At 50.5% G+C, this 12,503-nt stretch overlaps 1 protein-coding gene across 1 annotated transcript in view; it reads right to left on the bottom strand.

Moving 5' to 3' along the window:
* The window catches only part of GPC3 (glypican 3), a 154,425-nt gene extending 152,257 nt beyond the window's left edge, over positions 1-2,168 (bottom strand). The window contains exon 1 of the mRNA XM_079318905.1: positions 1,809-2,168. Coding sequence (XP_079175031.1) covers positions 1,809-1,971 — 163 coding nt within the window. The 5' untranslated portion in view covers positions 1,972-2,168. The remainder of the gene's footprint in view (positions 1-1,808) is intronic.
* Positions 2,169-12,503: the final 10,335 nt, after the last annotated feature.

Here is a 12,503-nt window from a genome sequence, read left to right as displayed (position 1 = left end):
AACACCCACTGCAATCACAGCCAGGCTAGAGGATGCTGCTGATTTCTGGGCAGGGATCGATCACACTGCAGCAGGGCAGCCCCAGCAGCCCCTCCATACAATGGGAGTCATTCTCCAGGAACCTGCCTCCAGCACCTCTCCAGAGTGTGTAAAACATGCTCAGCAAAGCTACTTAGGAATGAAAGCAAGAATCTCACTGACTTGCAAAGAAACATCTTCCCTTCCTTCTGACAAACAGAATTTGTCGATTCAGTGGTGATAAGAGCAGTTCTTTCCCTTCCCTGCAACTCTTCATGCAAACACTTCACTGGAAAGTATTTCCAGTGCCACTTCCTTAAGGAACCAGGAGACCAAGCCCCAGTGGGACAGAGAGAGAAGAGGTGCTGTTCCTGCAGCTAGTCTGAAAGGAGCATTAAGTGTCAAAATTTATATGGGAAGAGAACATAAGGACAGGTAGGGATAGGAAAGGTACACTCTCACCAGAACTCATATCTAAACTCTCCTCATACCTCTCACAGCTCCTGATAAACTGAGGCATTGCTACAGTCCTACAGACCAAAGGACTTGGGATTTGCACCAGCAGCCACAGCACCTTGCAGCCCCAGCTCTGGGCACCCCATTTCCCCCTCCCTCTGCTGTGCTGCAGCCGATCTCTGCTGAAGAACTCTTGTGTTTCTGGCCTGAGCGACACCAAATGCAAGAAACGTAACTCAACACATCGTTATTAAAAGCAGCCACCGCTGGCGATGATCTCATTGCACCTCCCCTGCCTGTCACGTTTGCCTCTTATCTCTTCCTTTTCTTACTTTGATCACAAGCTTTTCAGGGCAGGCGTTCTCCGCTGCGTATTGAACCCAACACAAGAGCACCGAGCTCTCCCGGCAGCTCCGTAACGCAGCCATCAAAACTGAGCCGGCTGTGTACACACACTCCAGCGCACAGCCACCCACCGGGAGCAGCCGGCATTCCCTAGCTCCCAAAAAGCTGCAAAAGAACCTTTAAAAGGCAAGAGATTCAAGTATTTCACATTTTTAAATAGGAGCGAGGCATATATACAAAAAGCAGCCTTGCAGGGCGTAGGTGGTGAGGTTTGGCGGCACCACCTGTAATGGGAACTGCAGAGCAGAGTAACACCTCTCCCAGCCCTGTCACAGAGCCCCGCACGACACCCGCACTGCCCGGGGGATGCCGCGCTGCCCCTTCCAGCCCCAACCCCGGGAGCTGCGCGGGCTCGGGCTGGGATGAGGGTTTGGATGCTCTTGGAGCTGCCCCACAGAGCGGGGTTGCCTCGGAGCCTGGCTGGGATGAGGTTTTGGATGCTCTCGGAGCAGCCCCACAGAGCGGGGTTGCCTCGGACCCCGGCAAACCTTGCGCTGAGGAAAGCGGCTCTGGCGGACCCGGGACCCGCAGGGACGTGACGGGGGCGCGGAGCCTCCGCTCGCCGGCGGGGACACCGTGAGCTCCCGGGGACCCCGCACCGGACCCCGGCAGCGGCGCCGGTCCCTCCGACAGCTCGAACTCACCTCGGCCATGCGGGGTGAAATCCTCCCGAACAAACCGAGCGCAATAAAAACCCGCTCTCCAGCGGGTTCCCGTTACTGCGACGTAATCACAGGCTCCGAATTATCCCCACAGCCGAGGCGCCGAGCCCGGGGGCCACCGGTACCGAGCAGCTCCCCGCGGGAGAGCCCCGCACCCGGTCCGCAGCGACCCCCGTCCGCCGCCCCGGCTCCAGGCGCTGCAGCCACTTTGCCCCGCACCCGAACGGCACCGGGGAGACGATGGCACCACGGGGAGAGCGGTCTCACCTGGCACGGGGCTCTCGGGCACCCACTTGGCTCCGGGCTGCAGCACCTGGAAGGCAGCACGGACCGGGCGGCAGTCGAGTTCCCCCGCCGGCTGCGCGGTCCCCGGGACACCGAGCAGCGCGGCCGCCAGCAGCGGCAGCAGCACTCCGCTGCTCCCCGACATCCTCCCGGGCCACCGGGGCGCTCCTCTAGGCGCTGCCAGCGGGCATGCCCGCCGAGCCGAGCCGAGCCGTGCCGTGCCGTGCCGTGCCGTGCCAGGACACACCAGCACCGGGAGCAGCGGAGCCGAGCTCGGCCCCGCGCCTCGCGCGGCGCTCCCGGGGCGCCACTGCCAGCCCCGCGCGCCCCGCCCCGGCCCTGATTGGTGCCCGCCCTGCCCGAGCCACGCCCCGCTCCGCCCCGCCCCGGCCCTGATTGGTGCCCGCCCTGCCCGAGCCACGCCCCGCTCCGCCCCGCCCCGGCCCTGATTGGTGCCCGCCCCCCGCCCGCGGGAAACTCGCCCCGCGCGCGGCACCGCCCCGCCCGCCCCGCCCCGCACCTGTGCGCGCCCTCCCGCCCGGCACCGGCACCGGCACCGACCACGGCACCGGCACCGGCACCGGCACCGACACCGACACCGGCACGGCCGCGGGCTCACACCGCTCTGAGCGCCGCTCCCGGTGCCCCCTCGCTCGGTGCCCACCCTGTGTCGCCCCACGCGTGCACCTGGAGTGGGATGCGTGGTCCCTCGTCTGCAAGTGTTGCATGAGTTCACAGTGTTGCGTGAGTTCACAGTGCTGCACCGCCAGGGAATGGAGCGTCTCTTCAGCCCTCGGCAGCCCCAGCCGGGACTGCAAGGGAGAGCAAAGTTGCACACGCTGCACTAGACCCTTCCCATAAGGTTGAGGGATGAGGTAGGACTCGCCTGGAAACTCTTCCATGAGGGCAGCGATGCCAAAAATCACTGAGCCCCCCTGGGGCAGCAATGAATATTGGATAACCCAGTCTCCAGAATGCACAGGGCTGCCCCGGGTCTGGGGTATTATTGGGTGTGCACAGCACAAATCACAGAGGAGCTACCCTGGAAACAGGCAGCTTGACATGAACAGGTTGTATTCCTCCAGCAAGACCATTTCTGCACCAGTTTCCAGGTGGAGTTGTTGGGAACGCCTTGCTCACTGAGCTGAAGGTTCCCCAGGGTTTCATAGGCCTGATCAGATCCTGTGTCCCCCAGCTGGAATGACATTCCAGCTCCACCTCACCAGTAAAAGACCCTAAATACCAACATTGCACCCTCAGCTGGAAGGGGCCCACGCTCCTCATCGCTCAGCAAGCAGCCGTACAAAGTGGGAAGCAAGAAGGTGGGGTGAGGAAAGGCTCTATTTAAAACAGCAAGGGTCGTGTATGAAAATCTGCCAAAATAGTTTTTGCCCAGGCAGTCTCCTCACTGCTCGCCCCCAGCCTTCACCATGCACAGAAAAACAATGACGGAGCAAACACAAGCAGAAGAACAGAAGAAAAATCTATTTAAAATTTCCAGCGCAAATGCAGGATCAAATTATTGCTAATGGCTCACTACCAGCTCTTTTTCACTCTGAAACTTTGAACAGGGGTGAAAAATGGAAGTCCAAACTGTCTATTTGTTCTAGGAAAATGCCTGCCAGGGAGAGATTGTTAAAATATATTATGGATATGCGTCTAATAAGCTGGAATGTGCAACACGTCCCGTGGGTTAATGGATTGTCGGAGCCTGTTGCTGTCCACAGACTGCACTATTTATTATCCCTTTATTGTTCCTAGTAAGCATGACTGACAAAATCCCCATTAACCGGCCAGCAAAAAGTCCCGCTTTGCAGGAATTGAGAGAAATCCAGAAATTTCATTTTGTTCAGAGGTGCAGGTGCTCCACGGTGCAAGCTGTGCCTGATTTCAGCAGAGCGAGGGGGGCATGTGCTCGGCGATACGGATGAGGAGCCATCCTTTACCCATTTTCATTTCTCCTGCTGCCTTACACGGAATGCCAGCACACAGGCTGCAGCTGATGGGAGCCACATCACACCAGATAGCTGCCACACCTCTTCTGCATCTCCTTCATTGATCTGGTGATGGATTTGTTATGTTTATGCAACAGTTTTGGGTACAGCATTGTGTTAAGTCAGGAATCAATTGGACTGAATTGCAGAACACAAAGGCTGGTATTGGAAGCACTCCTTTATATACAATATTGCAATCTATATTATGTTTATGGCCTGAATTACAGTTGTCTAAAAGGCATTCAAGCATCTCCTGTGTTCATCTTCAAACCTGCTGTGTGTATTTCATTTAAATACAGGAGGCTTGTGCTGCTCCAGGTAAGTACACAGATATTGTCAAGCATGCCATTAGAGCAAAGAATTACACCCAGTACCAAATAGGTGCCATTTAGGTATCTCTGCTCAGATGAGGGAGTGCTTTAGGATTTCAAACAAATTAGAAAACAACATTACTGCTCTTTACTGGATCTGCCTTCACACTGGGATCTGACATTATCTTGACAATGACTCCCTGGAAAAATAAAGTATATTTATTAACAAGGAGATGTGTCAAAAGCAAGTTAAAGCTTCTAGAAACATGCAACAAAATCAAGTGGCAGCCCTTTCTCTCAGTCATTCTTCTTAGTTGTACCCAAAGTCTGCTAGCAAGAAGAAAAAGAACTCACATTTTAACTGGAAACTTTTCCTAATGGAAACTCATTTCCCCCAATTTTCACTCCAGAATTACTGACTTTTCTTGGGGTAATAAAGTCTAGGATGCAGCTAAATGGAAATAAGGGGTGACTCCCATCCCATCCATGGCCCAATAATACTGCCATGTTCTATAGCACCTCCAGCCCAAGCCCAAAGGATGCTCTTCTCCTGCAGTGTCTGCAGAAGCACTCCCAAGGTGGCAATTGCAGACTCTCTGACTTCCATCAGGACTGCAGCATCAGCCCCATGAAAATCTGAAGCTATTTTCCTGAGCACAGGCACATCCATATGGCTTGTCCTTTTAATGTGAGGGTAGCAAATGCAGGTCTGTCCTGGAGGAGAAAGCAGAAGACTTGCTCCAAGAGCAGAGGCAAAGTCACTGGGTTAGTTGTCTGCCAGCAGATGTAGTAAGAGCCAAGTCATTGTCTCATATCCAGGATGATAATTTCCCTTGTTACAACTGCTCACACCGTAAAAAATTCACTTAATCATCTACCTGCCTCAAGCCTGTGAGTAATGAGAGGCAGGATCATGTGTAGCTGATTTTATCAAATGCTCTTATGAAGTTCTCCACTGGGAAAACCCTGAATCAATTAAAACACCAAGGAGAGATGTAGGAGAGGGATTCATACTCCCCAGTAGATGCTCACCAGGTTATAAACACATTTCACTCACTCTGTGGATGGGATGGATGAGCTCCATGGGGACAAGGTCAGCTGAGCCATGCCTATAACAGAGGAAATCACCATGGGGCAAGGGAGAAAAGAAAATGCTGGAGCATCTGTTGACAGATCTGCATGTTTTTGGCACATACCTGGCAGTCTACATGGGCGTGTTTGGCCTGGATTTCTCATCCCTGCTGTGCTCCTGTTGTGTGTCTATGGCACAGCTGCATTGGTTGAGATCTCGTAGGTGCTGCTGGAACCAGGAGCTGCAGGCAATGACATCTTCTCCCTGCCAAAATGACCCTTCCCATCTTATCCTGCACCCTGCAGAAGCTGCACTTTCAGGTTTTCATAACCATTTGTGGAGGAGGAGAAGGGAGAAGCTCTTCACTATATAACAGTACTAGCATAGAGCTGATGGAAAAAAGAAAAGTGCATTTGCCATGGGGCACTGGGAGAAATGATGGATTGCCAGGTAGCAGACATCCCTCCCTGCTTTGGCAGGATATTGTATTCTGTGTGCCATACAGGAATGCTGATAGATCCATAAAGCATTAGCCTTTTCCTCACCCTAAAAAGCAGTGGCTGATAAATCACACACTCTCTGGAGTTTGTTGGGAGCAGATCACACAGCAGAAGCAGTGAAGCCTTCAGAGAGATACATCACTTAAAACACTGCAGATGCCAATAGGGCTGCACATCAAGAATGCACAGACAAATCACTTTCCCTCTCCAAAATTAGACACTTCAGACCTAGAACTTTTTTCCAAGTATGTGCTGGTTTCAGTCACTCATCAGAAATGTCTTCCAGTGCCTTGGAAAATCTCTGTGCTCCAGTCCTAGACATCTCTTTTTTAACAAAGGGTTTGATAAGTCTTCTCTCCTGTTAAAGGACACAAAATTGCAGGATATTTCATGGGATAAAATCCCATCCACATCCAAACTTTTCCAAATGAGCTCTTAACTGTGGATGAGGCACAGGTTTTGCAGGGGACAGCTGGCTGTATAGCTAACCATGCAGTCACCTGAAGGATTTTGCATCTTTTGTGGGATTAAAAGTGCACAGACACAGCTGGTGTGGCTCAAAAGCTCCTCCACACCCACCCTCCATCTCTGGAGAACCCAAAGCAGAGCAAAAAAGGATGAGACACAGTGTGCTGGAGTTGGGGCCACTGGTGGTGGGATGCAGCTTCCAGGGAGGAAGGATGCTCACTGCACTCCTCACCTCTGCCCAGGCTGCAGCACCCTCTCTTCTGCAGCACCCAGGAGTGGGGCTGAACACTGGCAGAGCTCCTGAGAATCACTTGAGACACAGCTCTGCAGAGGGAATCAAACACAAGAGATGGGAGAAAACTATTCACCATGCACTGCTGCCTCTGCTGGGAGCACAGGGCAGGCATTTCTCAAGCTGATATTTTCATTTATCATCTCCTGGTGATTAATCAACAGAAGAGACATCGCCAGGAGCCAGCCCAGAGGGGATCAGCCCAGAGCATTCACCTTTGGAAACAAAGCTCTGCCAACAATTACCAGCCCAGGGCTGCCACAGCTCACACAGAGAGCTGGGATGGAAAATCAGAGCTGTGGATCAGCCCTGCACAGTGGGAGCAGCCTGACAGCTTCAGAGGAGGCAGGGGGGCACCCCAGGGGGATGCAGCACTCCCAGTCCCCTGGGAACAGCACAACACAAGCTCTGGAGCTGCTGGGGCAGAGTGATGTGCAGGGCCAGAGGGCAGAGCCACACTGCAGCTTTGCAGTCCAGGCAGCCCCAGCAAGAGCTGTGGGGCTGCACACACTGACAAAGTCCCATTGTGCAATGAGGAGAGCACACAGCTCTGAGATGGGATTTACAGCAGAACCCATGGAAGTTATATTGAATATATAAATTGTTCCCACTCCAAAGGAGGCCACGATGTATTCAGGTGCAATTCCAGGAGTGCTTTTTTCCCTGTGCAGTAGCACTACAGTAAAACTTGATTTATGCCTTATTAAATTATTGTAATGCTTAATATTATATGCAAAAACTCTGTGAAAAGACATAATAGAGGTCTATTTCTGCTGGGCTCATGCAGAAGCTGTCTCCAGTTGCATGGTAATGAGGCACTTCCAAAGGTATCTGAAGTGTTAGACTGCTCCTCAAACACCATTTTGGGGGTGAAAGAGCAAATGGGTGACCCAGTGTCAGCTTTTATACTAAATAATTCAATTAATTGTAGGGACAGAGAGTTCCTCTCCCTCACCAACACAGATCAGGAGTCATGGCTGGAGCCAGTGGATTTGGAGCAGCCCCAGCAAGGGAGGAGACCCTGGAGCAAAGGAATGTGAGCAGCATGGAGAGTCTCCATCCCAGACAGGGTGGCTCTGGGGCTGCCAGAGGCTGCTGAGCTGCTCAGCCACTGTGCAGCAGGACAGGCACCACCTCTGCTGGTTGACATTTCCCCTGCAGCATCTCCTTCCTCCCTCTCCCTCCCTCCCAGGCTTCTTCTCTCTCATTAAGGAAAGGTCACTGCACTCCACGGCAAGGAGAAAAAATTGCAAACCAAAGGAATTTCTGTTTTTACAGTCACTTTCTCCAAGTACCCACCAAGCCCCTGGGGTTTTTGTGAGCCCCATCCTGCAGAAGTGCCTGATGTTCCCCAGGTGCACATCCTGCTCCAGTGGGGCCCTGCACTGCTCTGCCCTGTGCTGCAGACACCTCCTGCTCCCACAGGCTCTCTTGGCCTCTTCCTGCTTGGGCTTCTCCTGCTCCAGGTCCCACCACAGGTGCAATGTCTGTGCTGAGCACAGCTGTGTCCCAGACCCTTCTCTGCCTGGGAGCTGAGGGTTCCCAGGGGGTGCAGGGCTGTCCCTTGCCATCAGCAGCTCCCTCTCCATTTGTCCCTGCTCCAGCCCATCCCCTTGGGAGGGGCACAACCCCTTGCACTATTTTTTGTCAGCTGCATTCATGGCCTGACCCTTCCAGGGGTGATGCCAGCAGCAGCTGCCCAAACAGCCATCCAAGTTCTCCTGGATGGCTCAGAGCTCAGAGCTCAGCACACCTTGGGCTTTTCAGAACCAGCATCCTCACCTGCATCTCTGAGGATATTAATAGATCTCAGAGAGCCTGGCTATTAAGATTGCATCCTTCCTGCACAAGCCAAATATTAGTTTAATAAAAGAACCCTGTAAGATTTAACATTGGTGCATTTGAAGGCATTTCCCAAAGAATAACTAATTATCCTGCTGGACATCAGACAGGTTTCACCACTCTGTGGAGGAGGACACTTCATCAACAGAAGGGAAGTTTTGTTTTAAAAGGAGCCTCACTAAACATTCACATTTGTCTCATTTCCAATCAGTTAGAATAATGAACCACCTTACACAGAGAGATTTATTTTGTTTTTTAAATGCTAAATCATTCCTGCATACAGTGCATAAATGTCAGACCTCTCAAACAGTTCTTCAGGGATTTGGTTTATATTATTACTATTAAAAATGAAGCGGAAATTGAGAAGCAGGTAAGTGTGATGCAGAGGTATTTTCATCTGACTCCCCCTGTCCTTTAAATAAGACTGCAAAACCCACCTGAACTGTGGGTGTCTCAGGCAGAAATTCTCTCCAAATACAGAAATCTGTGTGAGCATATTACAAGAACAGGATAGGAAAGAAAGGGAGAGCAAGTTACTGTGCTCCATCCACTGCTCCATGCTGTGGCTGGTGTAGGGCACTTCAAAGGTTTTCAATAAACTCAGGGATTAGTGCAATTAGGTCAAAACTTCTCATTAATGAAGAAGGAATAAAGCTGTTGACAAATGACTCCAGAGAGCTTGGCCAGCACTGGAAAAAACAAATAGAAACAAGTCCAACTTGTTATTTTTAGTGCTTTGGGCTGGTTGAAATCAGTCTCCTGGTACTGGAGGTGTGGGGGACCTGACTGGGCAGGACTTGGAGCTGCCTCTCCCCAACACAGGATTCAGAACCATAAAACCAGGTGAGAAAAGCAGGGACTAAGGCCCTGCCTGGGGGGATCTCCAGAGGAACCCAAGTACAAGTGGCATTTTAGGACAGCATTTTAACCTCAGCCTAATTGCAATCATTTAGAAATAGAAGTGACCACAATGTATTATTCAATGGTCTGTTTTAGAAGAGAGTGAATAATTTAAGCAATACATGCTTAGAGCTGAGTGACTTTACCTCCCCTTGCCCCCCTTTCTCTTGCTGCACCTTCTCTGAGGCCAGCAGTAAATGTCCTGCTGATTTTGGCAGTGTGGAGCAAGCAGCATTCAGGTCTTACCCATGGCCTTTAGGGATTTTTCACCATTAGTGACCTGGGAAAGAGTAAGAAGGAAGATCTTAGGGAGAAGGAGGTCTGGCTCTATTAGAAACTGCTCTCACAAATGAGAATTGCTGTCAGTCAGCAATTTAGTATTTAGTACTCACAAAGTGAGTGTGGGTGGCTTTGGTTTAGCTTCCCCTGGAAACCAGGACTCTGATTCAGCAAGAAAGTATATTGAGTTTAAGAGCAAAATAGCTCATTTTTGTGTGACACAAAGCACTGAGCCAACACAAGCACACTCTGTCAGTCCAAGCACCTTGCAAATGCATCAAGGGTTCACTCTGTTCTGCAGAGTTTCTGCCAGAGCAGGCATTGCCAAGAGAGCCTGTCCTCACTCACAGGGCAGGATCCTACCACAGGGAGCTCTAACACCCTCACATGCCCAGCAGCATCCAAATTTTGGGACCCCAAGCCACAAAATGACAACTCCAAACTGCAAACAGTGCCTTTGAAAACAGCCCTGCCTGCAACCCCCTGGCTGAATCCAGCCAGGAGTTTTAGAAGATAAAAACTTGAGTGCAAAAGGAGTCACTGTGCCAGCCTCTTTAGCATCAACAGGAGGGAAGGTCAAGCAGAGATGAACTTTGAAGTGTTGGATTCAGAATGCAGAAATTCCACTCAGATGCCTCCAGAGCAGACAATTTGGGGGCTCCTTCCCTGCCTGGCTCCCACACCTCTCCATCTGCAGCACAGGGTGCTGGTTTCACCTGATTTACTGGGACAGGGAGGAGATAAATCCATATTAAACTGAAAAGGATCAGCAGTGACCACACAGGGGTGACCCTCACACCTTGCTCAGTGGCAGCCCAAACAGAGCCAGAGATGTCCCTGTGAGCTCCTGTGAGCATTGAATAAATACCCTGGGGAAACCACATCCTTCACCAGCTTGTGAGAATCATGAGGAGGATCAGGCCCTACCTTGGAAAATGGTTTGACAAAGCAGCTCATCCCCACTGGCTGTGCTCAGGCTGCAGCTGCAACTCCAGAAACCTCCAAAGTTCTGAGAAGATGAAGATGCCATCTTAATTTCCAAATGGATTTCCACATTTATTAGATATTCCTGATAGAAATGTACGAGTAAGACAGATCCAATTAGTTCATCTAATGGTCTTGCATGATGAGATTGGCCTAACTATCTGAGCACAGGATTTTGCACAAATGAAAGAGCATTCCCATAAAATAGGAAATTTAATTTAGCAATTTGGAAAGAAAATTGACAATCTTTTGAGAAAACTAATAGCTTTTTACTATGTAATATAAGCTCACCTATCTAGTGTGGAGAAAACATATAAAGCATTAAAGAAGCAACCCTACCACTAAATGTAATAATAATAAAACCTCCTCAAATTATTTCTTATTGCCCTTCTTTGTTCATTTTCAGACTCTCTGAGCTTCTGGCTGATAATCTCAAAAATCCCTCAGAGAGCTGAAAATGGCACACACCCTGCAAGCTGCCACCCAAAAAACAAAGGGACATTTTCTGCTTTGTCACCTAAAAGGTGGCCCTGAGGCTCAGATCATGGCTGGTGTGAGCTGCCCAAGCTGCAATTTCATGGCTCTGTTGGCTGAGCCATGCCAGTCTGTGTCTTTTCTGGAAATATTTGCAATCACCTGAGGTCTCTGTTTGAGGAGATATTAATCCATAATCTATCATATCAGAAGCACTGGGTGGATTATCTGCCTTCCTATCACCACAGTTTCAAATCCCTTCCTTCCTTCCTTCCTTCCTTGGGGTTATGGATTGTCACAGATTAATCATGTATCTGTCGTGCTTGGAGCATTCATATCCACCTTCAGCTCATTCTTGAATGCTGCTTCTTTCCAGGCAGCAGAAATCCAAAAGTTGATCCCACAATGTGCAAAATTACTGATTTCTTCAAAGAAAACCTCCCCCTCCAGCTACCCTGCTTCTCTAGGTTATAATGTGTGGAAAGGGAATTAATTAGCCCAGGCAGGTCTCTGGTACACACGTGAACTCACCACAGCCCATGTAAAACCTGCCTGGAAATGCTGGCTTAGCAGGCTCTAAATACAGCTGCAGATGGAATCCCTGAACATTCCACTGCTAGTTCTAAACAGGAATAACTTGACATTTAATTCTGGGACAATAGTGAAATGTCAACATCTGTTGTGGAAATACAGTATAATTATTAAATTGACACCACTTGCATTTTTTAAGGATGTGGTGGTGTTAACACCACACTGGAATCTGCTTGGACAAAGCCATATTGAGCTTTTATGGTTTAAGTTAAGAGAGCAACTGTCCAGACTGGAGCAGAGCAGGACCAGGCCCTGGGCAGATGTATTTCAAGGATGGAGATCCCACCACTCCAGCCTGCCAGCTCTGAGATTATATATCCAGATTATTGGATTGCTCCAGCCCCTAAATGCATCACCCAGAGCCCTCAGAGACAGAGTCTGTAACTACCTGGGGAACTCAGACCACCCCAAGAGCCTCTCTGGGATACAGCAGAACTCACCAAAGCTTGCTCAGTGTTTAATTACAAATCTGTTGCTTCCTCTGATTATGGAGCAGGATGATGTCCAAGCCTCAAAATTCTTGTGATCTTGTTTTGATGAAGCATCTCCCCCACCTCAGAAGGGTGTGATGATGGAGACAATGTGAGACCCCACAGAAGCTGAGAGAGCAGGAAAACAAGAGCCTTCCAAGGCTCAGCACACAGCTGGGGATCCCAGCACAGCTGTGCCACTCACAGCTTCTCTACACCAGACAGCAGCCAGAAACAGCTGGGAAAAAAGCAAACAATGGTGCATTTTGGGCAAGACACCCAAAGCCCTCTGCACCACTCGGTCCCAGCCAGGAGCAGAGCTGAGCAGCTCACCTGGCTTGCAGGATTCTGCCCAAGAAGAACCTGTGGCTCCCTGTGCCCCCCAGAACCCTGAGAGGCACCAGCCTGGGCAGCAGCTCGTCTGAGCTACAAGAATACAACTGCAAGAATTTGCCAAATCACTTCTGCCCATCGTGGCTAAAACAATCACAGGACAAGCT

The sequence above is a fragment of the Erithacus rubecula genome (genome assembly GCF_903797595.1).
Source record: "Erithacus rubecula genome assembly, chromosome: 15".
Taxonomy (NCBI): domain Eukaryota; kingdom Metazoa; phylum Chordata; class Aves; order Passeriformes; family Muscicapidae; genus Erithacus; species Erithacus rubecula.
The sequence above is the reverse complement of the archived record's forward strand: the minus strand, read 5'-3'. Positions and strand labels throughout refer to the sequence as shown.